A 25107-nucleotide genomic window follows, 5' to 3' on the forward strand; every position below is an offset into this window, starting at 1 on the left:
ATTTTGGTGAACCATGAGAAAATTTTGCAGTCTTTTGTGTTCTTAAGTCTTTTTGCCTACTTTCCAGGATATTGACAAATCTTTCTCAATATGTTGTTCTTAATTTCCAATAAGTTTATAATCACTTGTTCCTATTCTTTCTTGTTTGTAATCATGAAAAGCTGCAATGATCTAAATGTCAAACAAATGACAATGAGGCAAAATATACTCAATATCTGATTAAAGTGGTTTTGTGGCCATCCAAGCAAGTCCGGTCCATTTGAGGGTAACTCAGAGACCTAGTTTGGTTCAGATCCCCAGAGATCAGGAAGGATTCACATGAACAAGGACCCAGAGACTCAGAACTTCTCCAGAACCAATCCAGTTTCCTGCAGTTATGGTAGGCCAGGATAGACCATGGACCTGCCCTTCTGAATTGGTAATACTGGATGCCCTAACACAGCATCAATTCTGGGCCAGAATGAAATTAGCCTATAGGAGTCAGGGAGGGTGTTGGAAGAGAAATTCCTGCTTGAATACCTCCATAATTCCCAAATGCACAATACTCCCAATTGGGCCACCACTGTCCCTTCATTACCATTAATTCCAGGGCTCAGCTGTCTGCTGTCTGAATAGAAATGAGGTCATCTGGGCCCAACCTCATTTTCTGCTTCAACCCTCCCAATCTCCACAGCCCAAGCTGTAACAACATATCCTAAAGTTTCCCATGGAGACTAGAACAGAACATTTTCTTGAGAGTCTATAAGTTTTTTTTCTTTTTAATTGGCCCTCATCCTCTTAAAGTCTGTTGGGTTCTTGGGTAAAATAATGAACTTGCTTCAGATTGGTTAACACAATGGACAGTTACTGCTTCTGGGGGGTAAATAAGATTTTTCAAAATTAGATTATAATAATTGGAATTTTTAGCATCACAAGTACCCTTTAAATCAAATCAAATTACTGTAGAAAGCAAATGAGCAATGAAATACTATGTAGAAGAATCCTTAAATTAACCCTTTAAATTGTTTCCCAACTAGTAAAAGTATTTGCATGTATGTTCAAATATTAAGAAAGGAATACAATCCATCAAAAAGAGTTTAACTAAAACCCTCACCTGTTGATGTGGGTGTTGCTCGAAATGTCCCTGATACCATTTCTCCAAGACTTGAAGAAGAATTTCCACTGGATTTCCTAGGATATGCAAAAAGGAACTTAAGATTCATTCCCTAGATTCCTTGAAGATAGAACTTGAGTGTACAAAGCTTTCTTTGGTCTTAATCCTACTAAATAATTCAAAACACACCAAATCCTGCTATAGAGAAGAACTTCAAGAATCTGTCCAAATGTTTTCTTAGACTTCATTTCTCAGAGAAAATGGGGGAACTAATTGGGGACATGGAAATGCTTTGTAAAAGTCTCTCTCCTAGTTACTCAATGAAGAAACTAGGCAAGAGAATCATTGACAGCAATATTCTTGTGAACTACACGCTTAACTAACACCAGCCACCAATGCACCAGTCAGATGGCAAACACAGCTCAGAACAAGCAGTAACACCTGGAAGAAGCATTTCTTCTTAAAAGCGATTATGTGGGGGTCAGAATTAAGAACAGATAGTAATGAGGCCAGCCCCGTGGCTTAGCGGTTAAGAGCGCGCACTCCGTTACTGGCGGCCCGGGTTCAGATCCCGGGCACGCACCGCTTCTCTGGCCATGCTGAGGCCGCGTCCCACATACAGCAACTAGAAGGATGTGCAGCTATGACATACAACTATCTACTAGGTCTTTGGTGGAAAAATAAATAAATAAAAATTAAAAAAAAAAAAAGAACAGATAGTAAAGATTTGGTCACAAATAATATTATTTGTCACCCAGAATGGAAGATTATTCCACTGGTTTCCTCCTGTGGCTTTGGAATCTTCCTGGGAGCCCACAGAGGCCCTGGGGACCCCACCTGCCTACTTCTCCAGTGTCCCTCCCTTTTGGTATGGTCCTAGCAGTAGAACAATCTGATTTCTCACCCTACCTTTGCTGCTTACTAGTTGTGGGACCCTGGCACATCATATCATGTGTGCATCATATCATACCATACCCTGGTACATGCATGTCATATCACATTTGAGCCTCAGTTTCCCTATCTATAGCCACACTTCACAGGGGGTATAAAGATAATATAAGATCAGGTCTGTGAGCTCTTGGTTTTACTCTTGCACTTGCCACAAAGTAAGCATTTAGTTCAAAAGTATATAATAAGGTTATGGAATAATAATAATAACAGTAAAATAACAGCTTTGGAAATGATGATAGTAATTCATTTATTACTTCATTCAAAAAATATTTATTGAGTATCCATTGTTCTAGAAACTAGGAATATAACAGTGGGGGACAAAAAAGACAAAATCCTTTCCCTTACAGAGACAGAGTCCAGTGGGAGATAGCAGTATCAAACAGATGAATAGGTAAATCTGCAGTATTTCTAATAGTAGTAAGTGCAACAGAGAAAACTAAGTGGGGAGAAAGATAGGAAAGAAGGAAGGAAAGTGGGTACAATTTTAAATATGGTGCAGGAAAGGGGGTCACTGAGAAGGTGATATTTAACAAACATCTGAAGCAGAGGAAAGAGTGATCTGGTGGAAATGTGAAGAGTTCCAGCAAATGCAAAGGCCCTGAGGAAGGGACACATGTTCCTGACATGTTTAAGGAACAGCAAGTGAGACAAAAAGTCTAGAGACGAGAGAACGAGAAGGAGTAAGAATTAATGGTATTATAGGCATGTTATATACTAAAAAAGATTGATAATTAAGAGTGGGGCTAACTGTACTTTTGTAGTCTCCTATTACTGTTTAAGAAGTTCCCATTATGACAAAGGCAAAAGGGCTCCTAAAGAACAGAGGAGTTTTTGGGACTGGCCCAGTGGCGTAGTGGTTAAGTTCACGCACTCTGCTTTGGTAGCCCAGGGTTCGCGGGTTTGGATCCCAGGCGCAGACCTACACACTGCTCATCAAGCCATGCTGTGGCAGCACCCCATCTACAAAGTAGAGGAAGATGGGCACAGATTTTAGCTCAGGGACAATCTTCCTCAAGCCAAAAAGAGGAAGATTGGCCCTACTATCATCTGTTGCCAATCTTCCTTACCAGAAAAAACAAAAAGAACAGCGGAATTTTTGAAACAGAAAGGGATCCAACAGAAAAAGGAGGTTGAGAGTCAAGAGAAGGAACTGCCTTTATTTTAGAACTTTCAAAACATGATAACACATATCAAATCAATGCTTCAAGGTAGGCTCTCAATACACGCAGGCTCAGTATGATCTGATTTCTCTTCTCTCAGGCTTTGCTTGTATTCCTAGGACCTGTAATATCTGCAGCCTGAGATCTTTGTGGCCACTTCATTAGTTCACTAGAGGTTGATGCATCCAAAGCTAGACAGAGCCTTCACTCCATTACCAAGTGATGACAGAAGCCACAAGAAGCTTCTGGGTGGAGAAGGTGCTACTAGTAAGGGATGGTACCACCTGTACCATCGCATTCCGTACCTACTTGAGAGAGAGTCTCTGCAAGTTAACCATGAAGAGCCATGATGCCAGGTTAAGTCAGGCTCCTACTCACTGTACCGAGAAATGATGCCCTTTATGACCCTTGTGGAGGGAAATCTTAGGTTCCAAGGGGGGTTTGCTGAGGCCACAGAAAACCGTCTCCACTGTGGAATTCATGTTGATTCCAGTGGTGTCAGGCTTCAGCACGCAATGGGGAGAGTGAGCTATCTGAAACCCTTATGTGTCGATTTCAGAAACACCTCGTACACAGAAAAGTATCTTTCACTTTGAAAGCATACATTTTTAACCTAACAAGCAAACTTGAAAAATATCACATAATTTTCCTCCCCCTCAAAAAAAAGTTTATAGAAAGGAAGGAGCCTTACCCTCCGTGAAAACGTCCTCTTTTTTGTTCTTGCTGAATCCGTATGTTCTCCAATCTAAGTGGACTTGGGATGAAGCCAATCTCACAACCCTCTTTCACCAGTCTTCCTATCCACCAGTCATTGTTATATTTCTGGAATGCAGAAATAAAACTGCTATCAATAGTAATTCACTTATTTTCACATTCTATTAATTAATTTCAGGGGACTAGAAAAACAAAACTATTTATATTATATAATATACTATACTATATTATATATATAAACACTATTGATATTATATTATACTATATTACATGTATCTAGGGGGTCCGTAGACTAAAGCAGGGGTCTGCAACTTTTTATCTAGAGGCCCAAATTTTCAATATTTTAGGCTTTGCAGGCCATATGGTCTCCTACTGCAACCACTCGAATCTGCTGTTGTAGCGCAAGAGCATCCATAGACAATACAAGAACAAGTAAGCACGGCTGTGTTTCAAGAAACCTTTTCTTTACAAAAAAGGCAGGAGGCTAGATTCGGCCTGTGGGCCACAGTTTGCCAATCCCTGGACCCAGGTCAGGTCCTAACCTTTGGTCTTTGTCAAGAAGCTCTAGCGAGTTTTTAAGGAATGGATTTTGTAAGGATAAATATGCATCAATGTAATCGGAACTCTAGAAGTCAAGAGAGACAAGTCTGAAATGAAATACATTCAATAGTCTGTTATTTGCCAAAAGCTTTTGGGTAAAAATTCCACAATACTGTTTGTAATCTACTCTCATTGGGGAAGAATTATAATCTTCCAAATATAGGTTTGCAAATTAAGGTCTACCTTACTACTGAAGAAAAAGAAGCCTACTTTTACAAAGGCTAAGCATTTTATATATATGTGGAATTTTTGAAATAATCTCCAAATGGCCTGAAACCCAACAGGAATACCAGGATTTCCATTTAAATAAAGTTTCATGACATGTAAATTCGGGAAACACACCCACCCAAAGACTTCAGCCAACAAGGAGTGAGTCTCTATTTGATGGGTCAGCAAAACTGCATTTGTAATTACAGATTTGCTGAATCCTAGGGCAGAAGGCATATTTAATCCAAGCCACCTGCCTCCAAGGAAGATTTCAGCTGGGTGATTTCCAGAAAGCAGATATCAGTCCTTTGTTTATATCCTCCAGAGATGATTCCAAAAACTTCCTTTATTGTCTGTATCAGTGTTGGACAGGCTAACTCACTCTCTTTGATCCAAAAAGTATCTATTTTTTTTCAAAATGTAACAACTCCTTGTAGTACACTTTGCTTAGCTCAGAGAAAATTGGAGTTTATATGTATATATGACACTGACACATTGTGAAGGAGGAATGGATGGTTTCATTGAATCATCGCAGCATAAAATTCTGAAAAACTTTGAGTAATTCTGAGTAACAGTCTCACACTCAAAAGCAAAAGGATATAGTTCAGAGTTTTGGCTTTTATTATGCACACAGCTCCTACACAAGGCATGCATGGCATGTAGTATGAGACTGCACTGAAGAAACGTGAGTTGACAATATAAAATCTTGAACAGTCTAGGTCTTAGTTTCTCCTGTCTTCCCGTCTTTTATTTCAGGATAACAGGCCTGTTTATTTTGGAATTAACAAAGGCAAGAGGACCCTTTTAGAATCTTTGGTGCATAGGTCAGGAATTTAAATTTTATTGTGGTGGGGACAAAACAGACTATGAGTCAGTTTCCTCGGGTTAAGTTATTTCCTGAAATTAAGTTAGCCCACTGGAACACTAATTTTTTAAACGGTACCCAAGTGACCTTAAAGGGCTTCCTGAAATGGTTAATGCAACTTCCCAATGTTTAACTTAGTTCTAGGAAACAGCTCAAGCAGTGAGGATCCCACTCAACATAAACGAAAGTTCTTTGAGCTGCTTGGGAGAAAGTTGTTATGTACATTCAAGAAGTTAATGCGCTCATCATTTGAGGTATGCGATAAGGAGAGCTGTAGCTTTTCTCTGCGTTTAAGCTTTTCATTACTGAGAAAGTACCTAAAACAGTTCATAATAGTTGGCCTTCTAGGTGACGGATGAGAGGAAAGGCTACAGCTTGATGATAGAAACGTGTTCATTTGTGGTGATGCTCCAGAAGCATGTGCCAGCTTTCCGGCAAGGTCACGTTAGTGTTGTTCCAACCCTTCTCATTTTGATTTCGCTAAAATGATTAGCGCTTTCTCACTCTAAGATGTTTTCTTATCTGATATTTCAAGAACTGAAAATAAGTGGCTCTAATCCACACAGGATTACCAGCTCAGTACCATACATCAAACTGCCAGACTGAAGAGCAAGTCACTGATCGAGGAGCATATAGATCAAAAAGCAACCAACAGGACAAACTGGGAATACTGATGGAATGGAGGAAACAATGAAGTACAGCAAGGTTGGAATGTTGCCGTGCATGTGCATGGAACATGCGAGAACTTCTCTTACCTTTTAAAGCACTGCTTCTCCTTGGAAACGATGAGCGATAGCAACCAATGAATATGGTTTGGTCATTTTTGATGGGAATGGTGAGGCAAAACCAATTTAGCCATTCAGATGCCTGGGCACATGTTTCTGGTTGAGGGTCCTTGTCTTCTAGGCAAATGTGGATATCCTTACCACACATACCATTGAGGAAGCGGGAGTCATCAAGTCGATGCTTCCTCAGCTTTCCGTTACCAAGGCTCTGACCTTCCGTACCTGCACCCGTCTTTTTCCTGCATGTTATGATGAATGAGTGTTCCCCTTCCTATCAAAGGTCTATCCCTCCACTTCGGGTCTGGACCCACTCTTCTTGCCTACTCAAAAACTTCACTCTTTTGTCTCTCTCTCCTCTCCCACCAATTTCTCTCTCTCTCCCAGTTTGTTAAAACAGCACGTACAGGTGCTCCAATAGCTCCCATCTTGAAAGAAAACCTCTTTTGACCTCATACCCTCCTCAGCCTACTGGCTGGTCAGTGTCAACATCCTTGAAAGCATGGTCTACACTTGCTAAACATACTTCCCGACTCCCCTTGTCTCCTCATCTCACTGCATTTGGCTTCCATCTCCACGATTCCAGACAGCAGTCCCAGTGACTTCCGTGCTGCTGACCGCCGTGTTGCTGACCCAACATCCATTGCTCACTCATCTCAGGAGACATGTCACAACATTCGCCACAGCTCACTGCTTCCTCCTTCCGGACACGCTCTTGTCTCTTGATGTGTACTCGTTGCTCTGTCCTGATTTTCCTTCTATATCTCAGGCTTCTCCTTTTCAGTTTCCTTATTTGTTGAATCTTTTCATGTACGCCACCTCTACGGGATGGAATTCCTTTGGGTTTGATCCAGGGCTGCCTTCTCTCCTCCCTCTACTCTCTTTAGGTGACTTCACTCATTACCACAACTTTAAATGCCACACATAAACTAATAATCCAAATTTTTATCTGTGGCCTAACCCATTCCTCTGAGCTCTAGATTCTTACATCTAACTTCCTCTTCACATCTTCTTTGAGATGTCCACTCCCCAACCTCCCTCCCCATCTGTCCTCTCCCCACCCTAGTCATCTCCACCCCAGTTGCTCAATTCATAAACCTTGATTTCCCTGATTATCCTTGATTTCTCCTTCAATCTTAGTTCCTACCCAGCCCATCACCAGTGTTCTTCACTGAATTTCCACAATATATCTCAAATCTGTCTACTTCTCTCCATCTCTCTGCCACCATGCTGGCTCAATCCCATTATCTCTCACCTAGAATGGCTCTAATGGTTTTCTTGACTCCATACTTACCCCACTCCAATCGACTGTCTCCACAACAGAGTAGCCTTTAAAAAGAATAAATTCATCCCACTCCTCTGCTTTTAAAGTCTTCAGCAGCTTCTCATTACATTTAGAATAAAATCAAAAGTTTTGCCATCACCTCAAGGTCCTACTTGACCTGTACCCAGCTTACTTCTATAACTCTGCCTCCTGCTACTAAGTCTCTGGCTCACTGCATTCCAGCCATATTGCCTTCTTACAGTTAATTAATTGTGCCAGGCCATTTTTCTACCTCAGGGCCTTTGCATATGCTGTTTCCTCTCCCTAGAAGGCATCCCTTTGCTCTTTTTAAGGATCCTCCTCATCCTTCAGGTCCTGCTGAAATGTCACACTTCAGAAAGGCCTTCTCTGATTACCCCTATATTTAAAAGTATAAAACCCCTCATCCCTATATTTAAAAAATTTCAGCATCTGGTTCATTTTTTTCCCAAGGCAATCACAATCTGGAATTATTTATTTGTTCATTATCTATCTTCCCACTAGAATTTAAGTCCATGAGGGAAAGGACTCCATCTGCTTTGTTTATAGCTGTCACACAACATCTGCCACAGCCTAGCACATACTCAATGCTCAAGAACTCTATTTTTTTTTTTTGTGAGGAAGATCAGCCCTGAGCTAACATCCATGCTAATCCTCCTCTTTTTTTTGCTGAGGAAGACCGGCTCTGAGCTAACATCTATTGCCAATCCTCCTCCTTTTTTTTTCCCCAAAGCCCCAGTAGAGAGTTGTACGTCATAGTTGCACATCCTTCTAGTTGCTGTATGTGGGACGTGGCCTCAGCATGTCTGGAAAAGCGGTGCGTCAGAGCGCGCTCAGGATCCGAACCTGGGCCGCCAGTAGCGGAGCGCGCGCACTTAACCGCTAAGCCATGGGGCCGGCCCAAGAACTCTATTTTGAATGAGAGACTAAACAAATGTAGAACCTCACCCAGGTCACGTGGGCACAATGCAAAGATAGTGAGACATCTGTAGACATCCAGATGTTTGACCTACTTGGTATCAAATAAGTAAAATGTTTAAAATACGTATATGTCTTGATGTTACTAATGCACTGTAGAATGCAGAGTTCCGAAGACAATGATTTTCAAAATTGTTACATATTTACCATGCACTTCTCGTTTTGGACTGGGAAGTAAGTGTAGGTGTCTCAGTGACATTAAGCGATACGTTTGCTGATCACATTCCTCAGGCTCCTCCATCCTCAGGTTTCACTTTATCGTTCCACCTTTACATTCTCCTTTTTCTAAGATCCAATTTCCAACGCCTCCTTCCTAGCAGAGCCAACGGAGACTATCAAGTAGGAACGTCCTCCAGTGTATACCCCCAACCCCATCGGAAAATTCTTTGCAGAACAGGGAAGTTCGAGGAAGGCAAGACTTTCCTCGTGACTCAGCCTAATTCTTGTGCCCATCTTCCAGATGCCACCTCCTCGCCTCTACTCCAGCCCCTCACTCTATCAGCTATGCCTTTTCCTTTCAACATATTTTGCTAGGTTTAACATCTCAGCATGGGAAGTATGCTTAAATCTTTCCCACCCATCCTAAAAACAACAAAAGCAAATCAAATTTTAAAAACACTCCCTCAGCTCTATGCTGTCTTCTCCTGGCTAGAACCCGCTCTCCTTTTCAACTCAAAGCATTTAGGAAGAGCAAATTGCAATTCCTCTCCTCTGGCCTCCAGATTATGTGGGTAAAGGCCTATTAAGTATCTTCCTGGGAGTTTCACAGAGCCCCAGACACAGTGTACTTAAAGGCAAATTCATAACCACGACCACCCCTGTAACAACTCTTCTCCCCTCTCTGCCTTCTTTATTTTGATAGCTGATACCACCCTCTACCCTTTCACATAAAGCTGGAAAAGCTGGCTTCCACCCTTCATTTATCTCTATCTCCCTTTCTCCAATATCTCTTACCCCTGAAATCTCCAAACCTGTCTATTTGCCCCTTAACTCTCTCCAAGCCGCTCCCTCTCTCCATCCTCTCTGCTACAGCCGCTGCCCAGCCTTACCATGTCTCCCCAGCCTCTGCAATACTCCCTCGACCATCAGAGTTATCATGCTAAGATAGACGGCTAGTCACATCTGTCGTTTATTTAAAATTACTCTCTAGCCCACTGCCTGGTGATAAAGTCCAGGCTTCTTGCCACAGCCTAAGAGATTGTTTTTTATCAGGCCCCTGCTTCTCTGACCTGGCCCACCCCCTGTACCACTCCCTAAGTACCGGGCTCCACCATGCTGCATGGCTTCTGGCGGTCCTTTCCACCTGATGCCACCCTCATCCCTCACCCCAGCCCAAACTCCCTCAGGCTTCACCACTTCTGCAGGGCTTACCGGCCCCCTGATCCTCTTCCTCCCCAGCCAGGTGGTCCCTCCTGCTCTTTCTTTGGGCTCCCACAACACTCATTCAATTTGACTGTAATAGAACTTGTGATCCCATGCAGAAATTATGTACTTGTCAGTCTCTTCCTCCAGACTTGGAGCTCCCTGGCAGCGAGGACATCTCTGATCCCCCAATGCCCAGCACAATGTCTGACACAAAGTAGGATTTCAATATACCTAGGTTGAGTAAATGAAAGTTTTTGATATCCCTATTCCACCTCTCAAGTTGAGAGGGCCTCATGTCCTCCTTGTACTGCTCAATCCCTTAAGCTTTCTGTTTCCCAAAGTCCTCTGCCCTCTTTTTAGCTTTAACACTTTAATTTTTATACTCTCTAGTGTTGGTTCCAAGGTCAAGGCCCATAGGATTGTACCCTAGATGTTTATAATTACAATATCCCTTGTAAATAGTCCCTCATGGGTAGGCGCCATGCCACCAAACTCATGTTTCTCTGAGTTGGATCCACAGATCTATGGCTCTGCCATCTGCAAGGTGATTAAAAGGTGACCAGAGGACCACAGGTCTGTCCTAAATCCATCCTATGATGATGGTGATCCAATGTTTCAAATGTGTCACAATGCAAGCAATGATCTCAGACTTCTAACTCTTGGTGAGAATGAATGGATTTGGAAAGCTCAGCAAATTAAACGAGGTGACACCTTGGCAGCTCCTCAGCGCTCCTCTCCATCTAGTTTGGCTCAGAGCTGATTCCTGGCTTTGGCCTTGCAGCAGGTTAAGGGATGCAGAGTGTCCTACATTTACCTCTTTAATGTGTAGAAAGTCCTTGGCATCAAAGGAGATGGCCGTGCTTGGAACAGGCACATCCTCGTCCAAGGCCCCACAGTAGCTCACGTTCGTCTTCACAGCAAATGCTACAGGTTTGGACTGGAGACAGAACCACAGCATAAGGAAAGAGGAGGAAGACAGAGGAGGATTTTTCATATTGAAAAGTATAATAAGATAATTGATAGTACCAGACAGTACAGGAAATCACTTTCCAAAGAGGGATCTCAAATGGGTTTCACATTCCCAGGCAGCATTGAGAAATCTGCAGAGATGACTCTGAAAATGACTCGCTCCTGGCAGCCCAACCATTTGTCCCCCTCCCGTGGTACTTTCCAACATCCCAAAGAATCATGCTCTAAAGTATTGGGGAGGGATGGATAAGCAGGGAGGGGCAGTCTGCTTTGTCCTCTAGTCATAAAACTTATGTTTATTATTTTAAATGATAACAGACACCCCCACCCTTAGGATACAGGAAATGTGTGCTGGGTCTTAAATAAAAAGGTGGTGCAGGAGTAAAATAAATATTTTTGAAATAGCTGCAGATCTGAAAACCTGTGGGATCCCCCTCAACAGAATTGTCCTGCCAGGGAAAAGAAAGGCCAGTCAGGGGTAGAGAGGAAGGGTGGAGCTGCTCACATATCACCTTCTCCCGAGCTAACAAAAGCTGGTTCTGCAACTCTTTTTAGACAAATTCCTCCCCAGAAAGTGCTCTTGGGCTGACGCAGCCTTGCAGAGGCCAAGCAAACCACCAGCCTAAGCTAACGGTGCTGCCTCTGACATCTGAGTGACCACAATGGCCACAAAACAGACTCTGAAAGAAAACTAAAACAAAAATCAGCCACAAATGAGAACACAAGATTCCTGCAATCCTGGGCTGCTTTGCTGTTGGCTCACTTATTCATGTTAGGAGCTGACTAGGGAGCACCAGTTGAGGTAGGACCTGAGTTAGGGTCTCATTGATGTCCCTTCACAGGCACTGCCCCAAAACTCCCTCCGCCAGCCAAGCACAGATATGGTGGGTGTTGGAGCAAATGAAGACACCTCATTACCTGCAACATTCTCCTCTTACTGCTTTTTTAAACTATTTTACTGTAAAAATAGAAAAGGGAAGGAATTCTCTTTATTTGAGCTTCAGTTTTTCTTCTAAAAATTAGAAAGATTGGATCAATATGCCTTAGGAGTATGTCATGGAGGGCAACGAGGAGAGGCTGATACGAACCCCGTTTTATATTTGCTATTGTGCACACAATTTCATTTGACAATAGAGGTCTGTGCTAAAAAAAAAAAAATAGTTGGAAAGACACAGAATGGAAGATCTCTAGTGACTTTTCTGGTTCTAACATTCAGAAATGCAATTTGTTCCTTCTTGCCTCCTAGGAATGCAGAGATTCTGATGTGGGTCTCTCCCTGTGGAATATCTGAAGGTCTATTTTGGCAATGCCTTTTATTGCTTGTCTTTCCTGAAATGCTAATAGTTGTTCAAAGTTCTGAATTTCACGCTGAACCTGAGATGGCAGATTAACACCAAGAAGGAAGAGCAAAGAGACCAATGTGGAGACCTACAGAACAACAGTGCACGTGTGGCCTGTAACGAAGGCTGATGTCATGGAGAACAGGTGGAGCGAGCTGGTACCTCACGAGGCTCTCTGCCAACACCGGGAGTGGCAAGCTTGATATCGGCTGCAATTGCTAAATTGGTAGATGACCAATAATTTTCACCACCAAACCAAACACAAAAGGGTGAAGGGTCAGCGTCTCAGGAAATGGCCCCCTGGGAATGCTACTACCCTCTCTTAAGGTAAATGGATCAGGAAGCCTTGCAATGATTATTCCAGAGAAATCTGAGGCAGGGAAAGAGTAGCTGATACCTGCTGAGCAACATGCCACTTTAGAACCCAAGAGGGGCAAGAAAGTCACCTTTGCTCTCTCAAGCTGGATAGCAGCTTGCTGCTCTCTCTCCTGCCGAATTGCTTCCCGATCCTCCTCCAGTGAGACATCGGAGTCAGACGGCCTGCTCGTGTAGGAATCCGCTGAACCCTGGAAAGGAAAACCCAGAGTAGTTTAAATGAGGGGATATGGAGCTTCTTAAATTGTCACATCCATAACAGCATCCTGGAGGGAGCTCTTTTCATTTGCATAGAACTTGATGCATACGCTCTGTGCTTTACTGCAGATACAAATTTAGATGGCAGAATATAGTTAAGTGTCTGAGCAATTCGGAAGGTAGCAACGTTGTGAAGGAAAATATTTTGACTAGATTAAGTGCTAGGAAGTAAACTGCAATGAAAATTATGTAATATTCAGCCCTAATTCTTCTTGTTTTGTGTTATCTTTATATTAAGCTCATATTCATTTGTGGAACTCAAGTTTCATTCCATTCTCTCTTCTATATATACATCTAGAGGAAAAAGAGACTCATCCCATTACAAGAGCTAAATCCTACCTGTATCTTGGGTTACAGATGATCTATTTGTCTAAGAGTTCAACACAGCAAAGCAGAATCCTACACTAGTAAAATGATTTTCTACTTCTAATGTCAACACCATTGAACTCTTTTGCTATTAAAACTTCAATCATTGTCCCACAGCAGCCATACTTGGTCACCATGGCCACTAAGCTATGAACCTTGAGGAGGAAAACCAGGATGTCCTCAACTGAAACCCATGCCTAGAAGGGCTATTTGAATAACACTGAAATCCAGCCTGAGTGATGGGGCCAAGAGACTGGGCGTGCCCAGCATCACTTGGTGCTCATGTCATAATAAAAGATGAAAACCACAGCAGCTAGTTAAAAATAAATTAAAAAACAAAACAAAACAAAACAAAATCAACCCTGGAAGTTTGCCTTCTTGTTGTGAAAGGACCATCACCCATATAATTTCCTTCAGCTGGCATTAGAAGTTGATATTGGCATAGATGATATTTACGAAGCATAGACCTATCTATATGGCTGAGAATTTGCTATCCACTGCAAAAAAAGAACTCTAAGAATGGTTGTCTGCTGAAATGGGCCCTTCGAAAGTTTTTCTAGACTTAGAAATATTAGGGTTTGTTTGTTTATACATTATTTGTGAATTTGCTGCCTGTAAGGGCAGCTTTGCCTTTCAGTAGAGGGCGTCATTCTAGCTGGCGTGGTCTTCCCATCATAAAAAATCCCAGCACAGATTTTCCTAGCAGCCTAGAACAATAATTCCTGGTTAGAAGTTTCATCAGAGTGCCCAGTAGAACCCTGGTTCTGAATTCTGCCTCTGCAACCCACTTTTGAAAACTTTATGCAGGTTACTAGACCACTCCAAGACTCAGTCTCCTCATCTGTACAATGGGACATTGTCTACTTCACATGATTAAATGATATAAGACACAATGAACAGCTAACATCCAGTGAGCCCCCACTATCGCACCAGCATGGGGCTAAATGCTTTGCATACCTTATCTCACTGAATCCTTACAGCAGTGAGGAAGCTAGGATTCAAACTCAGGTAGTCCAACCATAGAGCCAGCAGTTTCAAACCCTATCCTGAGCTGCACTTGATATTAAAATACTCCAGGACCTGGCACATAGTAGGCACACAATAAACAGTCATTCTCATCCCCCTTTCGTAGTGCTGACATTTCTACATTAAATTTAAAAAAGGAATTAAGAGATTCTAATCCTTTTTCAACTCAGTTATAACATATCTATGGCCAATAGCCCATCTTAAAATGTATTCATTTTTCTTATTATATTTACTGCACAGAAAATACTATAAGTTTTTTTCCACCTTTATTGAGATATAATTAACATATAACATTGTGTAAGTTTAAAGGTAAACAATGTGTTGATTTGATACACTTATATATTGCAAAATAATTACACTATAAGTTTGATAACTGCAATGTGTCCAAATCCACAGACTTTAGGTAGTGCTTTTGAAAATGCTCTTTACAGAGGAAATGCATCTGTTAATCAAATTATAACCAAATTCCTCTGTGCAAATCTACAGGGCAAAAATCTGGACCTACAAAATGGACAAATACAGGGTGACTGTTTTATAGATGCATTCATTGCTTAAGAAAAGAGCTGTCTTGAAATCCTTTAAAACAGTTCTATCAGAACATATCTTTTGTCCAAATTTAGGTACACATGCATAAAATCCAGAGTAAGAGAGAAAAGAAATAATGTTTCTAAAATATATATGAAAACAGTTTTGAGTTAGTTCTAGGCAATGCTTTGCTGAAGTGTGATAAGTGCAATCATTTTAAGGTGGTGGACTGGCTGCATGAAGACGTCTGCACCATAACGTGATCACAGTGCAGGAAGTCAGGAGGGAGGCACTCGCCTTGGTTTGAAAACATGTGCTGGGGAAGGCTAATGACTAAAGTTCACAAGAAAGCAGGCTGCCCACTGGGACAGTGAGTCAAACAGCTAAAATACACAATCTACTGTTGACACTAGGAGATGGCTAATTTCCTGAAACTACCTTAACGACTTTTCAAATCCTGGCATTCAATCACCTCTGAGCACACAAGAAGTGACTCAAGGACTCCTGCAAATAAACTTTATTTTTAAATCTGAACAAGATTGTAAGAATTTCAAAATTACTTAATAAGCTCTACTATTGCCAAATACGTAAAAGCAGAAGTTTCTGTTTACTTCTCTGTTTCTAAGAATACTGGTAGAGAGAAAAATAAAGCACTGTGATATTCCTCTTCATAATTAGTCTTATATCATCACAACATTTACTCTGGGGGTTTTTTTCAACGACGTCTACACTTCTTTGAATATGGAAATCATTGCTGCCATCTCTCAAGGTCCTAGGGAAAGCAGAGGTCCAACATCAAGAGCCCATATCTGGCCCATGGACATGTTCTACTGGCTTGGTACACAAGTGGTTTCTTGTTTTTATTTATTCTTATTTTGTTTTGCTTCAACTGGTTGAAAGAGAGTATAGACATATCCCAGGAGAAAAGAAGGAAAAGAAAAAGAAAAGGATCCAGGATATTTACAAAGGCACAGAGAGAAGAACAAAAGAGCCACAGAGAGGCAAGAGGAGACTGCCAGGGCTGGACAAGAAGAAAGATCAGGAAGGGAAGGGGGCTATAGCAGGCTTGGTAAGATGGAGGGTTGGAAGGGGATCGCCCAGGATCTGATTAAACATTTATGACCAGGAACAGGGAAATGGCAAGAAGGAAAGAAAGCCAGATGCTAAGAGGACAGAACTGAAGATGTAAAGGTTACTAGCTCTGGTCAAAGCTGGAAACTGCAGCCCCATCAATTTTTCATTTTCCAGAATTCCATTTCATAAAATGGGCAAAGAGCGAGCTACCCAACTTATTAAGTGAGCGAAATCTGGGCTGTTAACCCACGGGCAAGAGGCGGGCCAGTCGCTAGTCTCTCAAAGGTTCTATGCAGATACCATTACGGGTCACGTCTTGGAGTCTCCAATGAACCAACTAAATCAGGGAAAAAATGGCAACAATTGCTGCAAGTCTCTGCATACATATATGTCATTTTAAAAGCTATAAAATAACGCATTCTAATGAACATCAAAAGAAAGAAACACATATCTTTCCATTAACATAAGGCCCAGACTCCTTTTTTCCCCCTTTTATTCAATATTGAAATGATTCCAGCCTCATGCCTTTCACGAATCTTCTTGAGTACAAAATACAAAATGCTGATGGAAACATTAGAAAATCAGTTTACTGTTGTCCTGGGAGAAGGAAAGTGATCTCAAGTCAAACAATGGAAGGGCTTCTTCTCATTCCCAGAGAGAGGGAGCATGATGTAGGTGGGAGAGCAGCCATGGGCTCTGGGGCCAGGCAGTACTGGGTTTGACACTGTTGACAGTTCTCGTTGGCTGCGGATCTTGGGCAAGTTAGTTTAACTTTCTGAGTCTCAATTTCCTCCCCTGCAAAATGAGGATAATAATACATACCTTGTAGAGTTTCCCGGTGTTTGATTTGAAATGAAATATTATTTCTTTCACTATCATGGGGGAAATTCAGGAAATGCCAGCAGTTAATCTTTGACTCACTAATTAAAGTTTTTGACAGCTTTTCAATACTAAATATTTGGCTACCCTAGAGTTTGGGGATTTATATCTTGTTCTTTGTTTAAAAAACAGCTTTATTGAGGTATAATTCACATACCACAAAATTCACACATTTTAAATGTACAATTCAATGAGTTTTAATAAATTTGCAGAACACAATTTATACCACAATCTAATATTAGAACATTTCTATCACCTCAAAAGAAACCTCGTGCCCATTTGCAGTCACTCTCCATCCCCACCTCTAGACCCAGGCATCCACTTACTTATTTTATCCTTTTAAAACTGAAGTATACTTCCTCTTTTTATGAGTAATTTCAGTATTTAGATATGTCATTAAATTAGAGCAAGGAGAAGGGAGAGTTTACAAGTGTTTGATTTTAAAATGCATTAATACTGGGTAGAACCTTGCTATTGTTGGAACTGTTGGCTTCATGGTCAAACAGTTCTGGGCCTCTCACTTTCTAGCTTAGCTCTCCATCCGCTGGACACTGACCATTTGTCAGGTTCTGTAGTGGCCACCACATGAGAGAAGAACTGCTTAACTTTTCTTAGATTCTTTCCTCATCTACAAAATGGCAATGAAATCCTTCAGGGTTATTTTGGGGAATTAATAAGACACCATAGTACAACATAGTGTATAAGCATAATGCTGGCATATACTAAACCAGTGCTGTCCAAGAGAACTTTCTGCAATGATGGATATACTCTGTATGAGCTCTATCCAATATGGTAGCCACCTGCCACATGTGGTTGTGGAGCACTTGAAATGTGACTAGTGAGATTGAAGAACTGAATTTTTAATTAAATTTTTAAATTTTTATTTCATTTTAATTAATTTAAATTTGAATATCCCCATATAACTAGTGGCTACCACATTGGGCTGTACAGTGGGAGACACTCCAAATGTTTCACTTCCAGATCAGACAAGTGAATGTTAAACTTGGTGTAAATTTCGTATTTTACTAGTTGGATTAAGTGGACTAAGCGACAGTAGAACGTCCAGAGAAACATAAGACGCCCAATGGACTTGAGCTTGTTTCTCTCCACTGAGCTCACAATGACTTGACAATGCACTTTTCCACACTGCACAAGGAACAAAGCCCTTCATTCATAACTTTCCCAGATTTCCCAGAATGGATGGGTGAATAACCCACTCACAAAGCTGCCCTGGGTAAAAAGGTCTCTTAGGCAACCTTTATCTTTACAGGCCAGCCTCTCACTTTCTTGCAGATGCTTTTTTCTCCAAACATGTCCAGAGCTCTTTGCTAGGGGACCCAGCCTGGCAGGGTCCAGGCAGTGTCTCCAAGTATATAGTTCTAGGTAGGGTCTAGCACATAGCAGAACCTCAAGTTTGTTGAAACAAAGACGCTCTCACTCCCATCAAAATCTCTCTATTCTTTGTTCCATGATTGTAAGTTCTCCTAGGGTGGTTGGTTAACTGACCAAGGTTTATGTTTACTTGGTGTGATGTTCACTCCTATAACATGAGGGGGTTTTTTAGAACTGTTGTTTTAAACGACTAAATCCAGAGCACTGGATAATGTGTATACTTCCAGCACTTTGGCAGAACAAGGGACTTTTGAAATTAGACCTTAGAGATGACAAATTTAACTTTGCTCTGAGCTATCTTGTACTGTTTCTTATAAATAGGAGGTCTTGAAAAATGTGGGTTGAAAGAATATGGCAAGCTCTGCTTAATAACCACTGCAGCCCACTTTTATTGGACAGAGACCTAAAGATCAATCCCAGCCATTAATCTGATTAACCTTCATTTTTATGCTTCAAAGAGCAGTCAAGGGCAACAAAGGAACATGTTCATATAAGGCCATAAAGGGAAGGGGAAGAGAATGAATGTTTATTCATCTCTTGCTTTATGTGAGTCACTAACTTATGGACTTTATCACGTCAACCCTATAAAGTAGGTTATGATTATCCCCATTTTACAGATGAGGCATCCGAGGCTCAGACAGGCAATAAGAACTTCCTTACAAAATCTGATGCAAAAATTTACATTAAAATGTCAAACATTGTAGTTGCCTTCAGTACAACGAAAGAACATTCTTCAATATTTTGTTAATGTTGATCATACACCAAAATCTCACTAATCTGGAATGACAGACGTAGGTAAATAAATAGGAATCCGAGATCATGGAAAGTAAGCTGCAGACTGCTTTTCAAAAGATATGTTTGCTACTTCTAAGTCCACACAGTATCTCTAGATTATCAAGGTTTTGGTTTGAGAATTTCTTTGAGCTTCTATTTTAATGACAGGATTTTTACTTGGTATTTTAGTTATTGGTAGGAGATTCCAAGGTACCCTTAAGAGTCGTCTTTTTTTCTTAAGTGATTACTCCTCCAATTGTGTTTACACTACTTATTTACAGATTATTTCTTATGATTAAATTATAAAATTATAATTATATATAAATAAATAGTTAAAAACAAAGTACAGGCTTTGCCTGAATTATCTCATTCGTGGAATCCAAATTAATGGGTTCTATTATAACTGTTTTACATAATTTATTTAAAAGGAAGTAATATTCATTTAGATAATTAGCCAACCTTACCCTTCTTGTTACATTGACTAGTTTGGCAATTTCTGTAACTGTCTGATTTCAGACAGGTATTTCTTTCGACTGCCAGTCCAAGGAGACCCATTAAGGCAGATACAATAACAGCAGAAGAATTTCAACTGACCTCACGAGTACAAAAAGGGAGGTGACAAAAAGGCCCAGATGGAGATGGAAAGGAAATCTTCAGGTATCAGGCCAAGGTATCAGCCATGGCCATTTAGGCACTTGTGAGGGAAAGGAGAAGTTGAAATGTGGGCTAACAGCAGACTTGCAAGTTACATCAGTAGTGATGATGGTAACAGGGGGTCATATTCCTTTTATATTGGGTTACGATAAGAAGTGCAATTTCATTTGGTTCAATCTAATACTCTGGGAGAAGAACAAAAGACAAAGATTACTTTATATGGATGCTCTTTAACAAACACTGCTTTGATAATCAGTGCATAATATCGTACAAGTAGGTAAGAAGTGCTACATCAATGAACACAATTAGCAATAAATCAAAACTCTTCTGTGAGACTAAAGGGTAACAGAAGTTGAAAAAAGTCATGATCGTTTTTTGCATCTAATAAAAACTTTATCCTAATAGTAGGGATGGTGAGATTATGGCACTCACTCTCCTTCTGGGAAAGGGAAAGTGATCATCAGCTAGGAGAAGGTCGCCTCAAGCAATTAAGCTTTACCACGTTTGGGCACAGAAAAACATCATGGGACACCAACCCCAGGAACCAGCCCTGCCTGGTCAAAACTTAGTGAGAGCTTCTGACCAATCCGTGTGACACAGGTGAGTGCCTGGGCGGCTACACCTGGCTGATCCCAGCACTGGCACCTGTGAGCATTAGCCACAGCACAAGGTCTTCACGCAAGGGCGGCAGCTCGAGCTGCACTAATCTAGTTTCAGCAGAGACGTTAAGAAGGAAATGTCAGTATTTGCTCGGGAAATCCTGCATGTGCTGCTAGTAGATGCAGAGCTGCATACTGATGAGGCAACTAATAGTTTCTTGTAAATGTGGACCTCTATGACCGTTCTGGAAAAGCAATTGACTGAGAAGTGCTTCCTTCTTACATTCCAACAGAGTGGTTTACAAAGTGGCCCACAAAATACTAATTTCACATTGTGGTCTATTTTTTTGAGAGTCATATTAGAGATATGATGATAGTAAATATGTTTCTCCTAAAAGTGGTTTCAGGCAATCACTTGTATCTTTAAAGAAAAAAAGGACTTTTCCTTCTGGCATATAAAGGCAGGAATAATATAGGTTGGTTTAGAAGAGAAGAAAGTAGGGAAAGAACTTGAATCTCTCCTGTGTCATTTCTGTAGCCTCAGAAACTGTTTGATGAAAAATTATCTTTAATTCTTGGAAATATTTCTTGGAAATATTTCTTCTTCAGAAAGTTTCCCATTAAGAGAAGGCATGTTGACAGCTAAAAGAATGTAGGTGTGTCATCAAGAACAGAAATGCTTCCCCTAGAGATGGCTGTAGATATAATGGAAGCCAGAGCGAAGCATCTACTCCATCTCAGGCGGAGATTATGTCTTATCTATCAGCTTTTTTTGTCCTCAGAGTGTCCAGCACAAAGCTTTGCACCTCAAAGAGAGCTCAAAACTATTTACTGAATGAAAAGTAAATGAGTAGGCCTCAGGGGTAGGGAGAAAAACGTAAATGGAGTGCCTAGTAATGCCCAGACTTCACCCAAAAGGAGTACTCACTTCTTGCCTCCAGGCGTTGATGGAAACCGTGTTGGAAAGAACAGTGACAAACAAAATCAATGTTAACTTGACAAAATGATATGAAAGTTGATTTGGAAAAATTAATATTCACAAATTTCTCAGAAAAATGTTAAAAAAAAGAATAAAGAAGAAGAAGTAGCCTTTTTAACAAATATTAAAACATTATAAAACTAAAGAAATTAAAGATGTTTGGTACTGGCACAGATCAATGGAATAACAGAGTCCACAAATCAACCCCTATATATTGATAATTAATACATGATACAGGAAACATTTCAAATCAATGGGAAAAGAGTTATTATTCAATAAACAATGTTGAGAAACTTAGCAGCCAACTGGAAAAAAAGGTAGATCCTTATTTCAATTCTTACACAAAAATAAATTGCAGATGAAGAGATTTAAAGGTAAAATTATATACATATATATAAAATCATATATATATTTAATATGTATATATATACATATGTATACACACACACACACACACACATACAACCACTAACAGAAACTATGGCCGAAGTTTTAAAATAGCATGCCAAAATGTTCAGGAGCCACAAAAAGAAAAGACTGATAAATTTGACTACATAAAAAGTTTAAGCAGGGGCTGGCCCAGTGACATAGTGGTTAATCTTTGGCGGCCCGGGGTTTGAGGGTTCGGATCCCGGGAGCAGACCTACACACCGCTTATCAAGCCATGCTGTGGGAGGCATCACACATATAAAGTAGAGGAAGATGGGCATGATGTTAGCCCAGGGCCAATCTTCCTCAGCAAAAAGAAGAGGATTGGCAATGGATGTTAGCTCAGGGCTAATCTTCCTCACCAAAAAAAAAAAAAAAATTTTAAACATTTGTCTAGGAAAAAAGTTCATCAGTCAAAACGCAAGTGACAATAAAAGAAAAAATTGTCACATGTGAACTGGGTTTAATGTTCTTCATATTCAAAGAGCTCTAACAAATTAATAAAAAAAAGATGAACAACCTACCTCTTCACCCACAAATATGGGAAAGGAATAAAAATAGTTAGGAAACAGAAAAAAGGAACAAGAATGTACACTGAACACGTGAAAAGAGGTTCAGCCTCTTTCCTAAGTAAAGAAATAGAATTAAAATATGATACTACTTTCACCTATTAGATCAAAACATTTCATAATACTCAGTACTAGTGAAGGTGCAGTAAAACTGACATGTGTTGGTAAGAATGTAAATTGGTGTAATATTTTTGGAGGTAATTAGGCAAAAACAATCAAAATTAAAATAGACATAAATTTTAACCAAGCCATTCTACCTGAAGAAATTTACCTTAGAGATATATCTATATCAAATATATACATATAAATATACATATAAGAATATTCACTGCAATATTGCTTATAATAGTAAAAAAATCAGAAAGAACCTAAACGTTGGCCATAGAAGACATGTTTTTTAAAAGTATGGCTCATTCATAAGACAGAATAGTATGCAGACATTAAAAAGAACAACATAGACCTCTAAATAATTATATGTAAAATTGTTAAGTCACAAGATCAAATAGTAAAATAACCTAGCATGTTGTTTTAAAATTGTGTTAAAATAAATATATTGAGAGTCTATGATGTGTTAATATACCCATATATATTGGAGGAGGGAAACAAACACATTTCACTTTATACCTTTTTGTATGGTTTGAATTTTTACCTTGACAAATTAAAAAAATAATAATAGTACATATATATACACATTTTGTATACATAATATAAATATGTACTTTTTTTACCAAAAGATGTAACTTGAAATTACTTGCATTAACCTCAAATGATGATTTTGATAGGCAACATTAAGTATTAGTAATCACTATAATATCAAAAACAATAATAAACACTATCATTTATCGGGCACTTCCTATGTCTCATGGTTAACATTAAGCACTTTTATTAACTATGGTCTTTGGAAAACAATATCCCCTGTGAAAAGTCTGGAGGCCCCAACAAAGGCTAGGTTAGTATAAGGTTTTCTCTGTGGTCACTAGACAACCTAAATGTGTGAAGCCTGCAGGTCTTAAGTTAAAAATAAGATGATATAACTTAGTGTAGTAGTGTAAACTTGGGTACAAATGCTATTTTTGAATTATAAGACATGACTGATTTGAGGGTATCTCAGAGGTATGCCGGGTCCCTAATGCACATGCAGAATGCCTATTGCTTTAGGTCAGAGCCACGTCTGCCCCTAGTTACCTCCACAGAGGAAGGAATCCTTCAGCAGCTTAATGCCACTCGGCTTGTATTCCAGGCCACTGTGTTCCTTACACACTAGTCTTCCCCATGAGCACGGACCAACCCCATTTGGAGTCTGGAGTGGCGAGAACCCATACCCTTCCCTGGGGTAGTGTCCTTCCTCCTCAGTGTGTTCAGAAGTGGGAGGTGATGAAAGCAAGGCTGTTTTCTGACTTCCATCTGACAATTCTTTGTTAGACTTCATTAGGTTAGAAGAAAAGAACTTATTCTTAGTTCAATCTTTGGAACTAGGAAATGAGGCTTCAATCAGAGTAAAAGAGCACTGTACAAACGTTATCTAACTTAGTCACCATAAAAACTCGAGGAGGTAGAGTTCATTATCTGCACTGAAGTAAACAAGGCTTAGAGACACCAATAATATGCCCAAGGTCATGTAAGTGGTGAAGTGTGGTGACTCTGATCTGACCGACTCTAAAGTACTTGCTAATAGCTAATATCTAAGCCCAGTAGAGGAGTTGGTAGGCACCGCTGGATGAGCAGATCACAGAAGCTGGAGGCATAAAAAAAGTAGAATCAATCTCTGTCTCTCTTTCTCTTTCTCTCTCTCTCTATTTAGATTGAACTAACAATTACTGAGCATGCTATGTTCTCTCCAGTACATTATCTTGATTTCTCTCCAAAGCTCTTTTGAGGTCTTACAGACAGGTCAAGCCGCATGCCCGAAGTCATCCAGCCATTAGCTGGTGAAGCCAAGACTTGCATTTGAGGGAAGAGCATCTCTTGAATGATCTCTAAGATTCTTCTGAGGTCTGTTCTTAAAGATGTCTTCACAGTGCCAGGAATTAGGTCTTCAAGTGCTTGGTGATGGAGCATTCATTTGAATTGACATCAAAATACATACCATCAACTCTTACTAAGGATGTGACTTGCAAACTTGCGGATCTTCTCTCCCCTTCCTTCAGGCCTATCCATTAGCTCATTAATATATCCAGAGTGGCCAGAGAGGAAATCCACACCTGCCCATTCTTTTGTTAGAAACTTCTGGACTCCACCCCCCCCACCCAAAAAAAATTTAGGAGAGAAACTTATTGATTAGAATGAGTCTGGGAGAAATTTTATTGATTTTATTTATCTGCTTATGATGATTTTATTTATTCTAATCACCTTTATTTTTCATTAGGAAACATAAGGACAGAAAGTGATTATTCATATGACATCTGGAACAGAATAAGCATTTCAGAGTTTCGCTTTGAAGCTAGACTGCCTGGGTTGAAATGCTAAGGCTGCCACTTACCAGATGTTTGCTTTTGGACAAGATACTTAATCTTCCTATGCTCAGTTCCCTTTCTGAAAAGGAGCATATTAAGCGAACTTACGGAACTGCTGTGAAGATCATGCACTCAGAGCAAACAGTGTGAGCGCTCAGCTTACAGTTAGCAAGTACAGTTCAGGTGATGGATCTCTCTTGGCCCTTTGTTTCTTGGGTGAGCCCACTTTGCTATTTTTAACTCCTCTCTAAAAAATGGATAGAGATGTAAAGCTTAAATTAATCAAGGTGAGGAGGAATTAAATGCTCTAGTAAAAACTTCAAAACAATGAAAGGTATTGGCTAAAATGAAAATTTAGGAATCGGCTCAATTTGGCTTTATTCCTCCATATTTTTTCTTTCTGCAAAAGCTGTATCTACTCAGGAGGC

General features: G+C 40.2%; 1 protein-coding gene across 2 annotated transcripts in view; it reads right to left on the minus strand.

Annotated features, from left to right (window-relative positions):
- Nucleotides 1-25107, minus strand: part of CACNB4 (calcium voltage-gated channel auxiliary subunit beta 4) — a 251769-nt gene that overhangs the window by 35604 nt on the left and 191058 nt on the right. For both annotated transcript variants that reach the window (XM_087435205.1, XM_087435206.1), the window contains exons 3-6: nt 12774-12893; nt 10833-10955; nt 3896-4026; nt 1094-1170 (exon numbers count right to left, since the gene is read on the minus strand). In XM_087435205.1, coding sequence (XP_087291331.1) covers nt 1094-1170; nt 3896-4026; nt 10833-10955; nt 12774-12893 — 451 coding nt within the window. The remainder of the gene's footprint in view (nt 1-1093; nt 1171-3895; nt 4027-10832; nt 10956-12773; nt 12894-25107) is intronic.

Source organism: Ceratotherium simum, chromosome 9 (assembly GCF_057802395.1).
Source record: "Ceratotherium simum simum isolate JZ-2026a chromosome 9, ASM5780239v1, whole genome shotgun sequence".
In the NCBI taxonomy this organism is placed as follows: domain Eukaryota; kingdom Metazoa; phylum Chordata; class Mammalia; order Perissodactyla; family Rhinocerotidae; genus Ceratotherium; species Ceratotherium simum.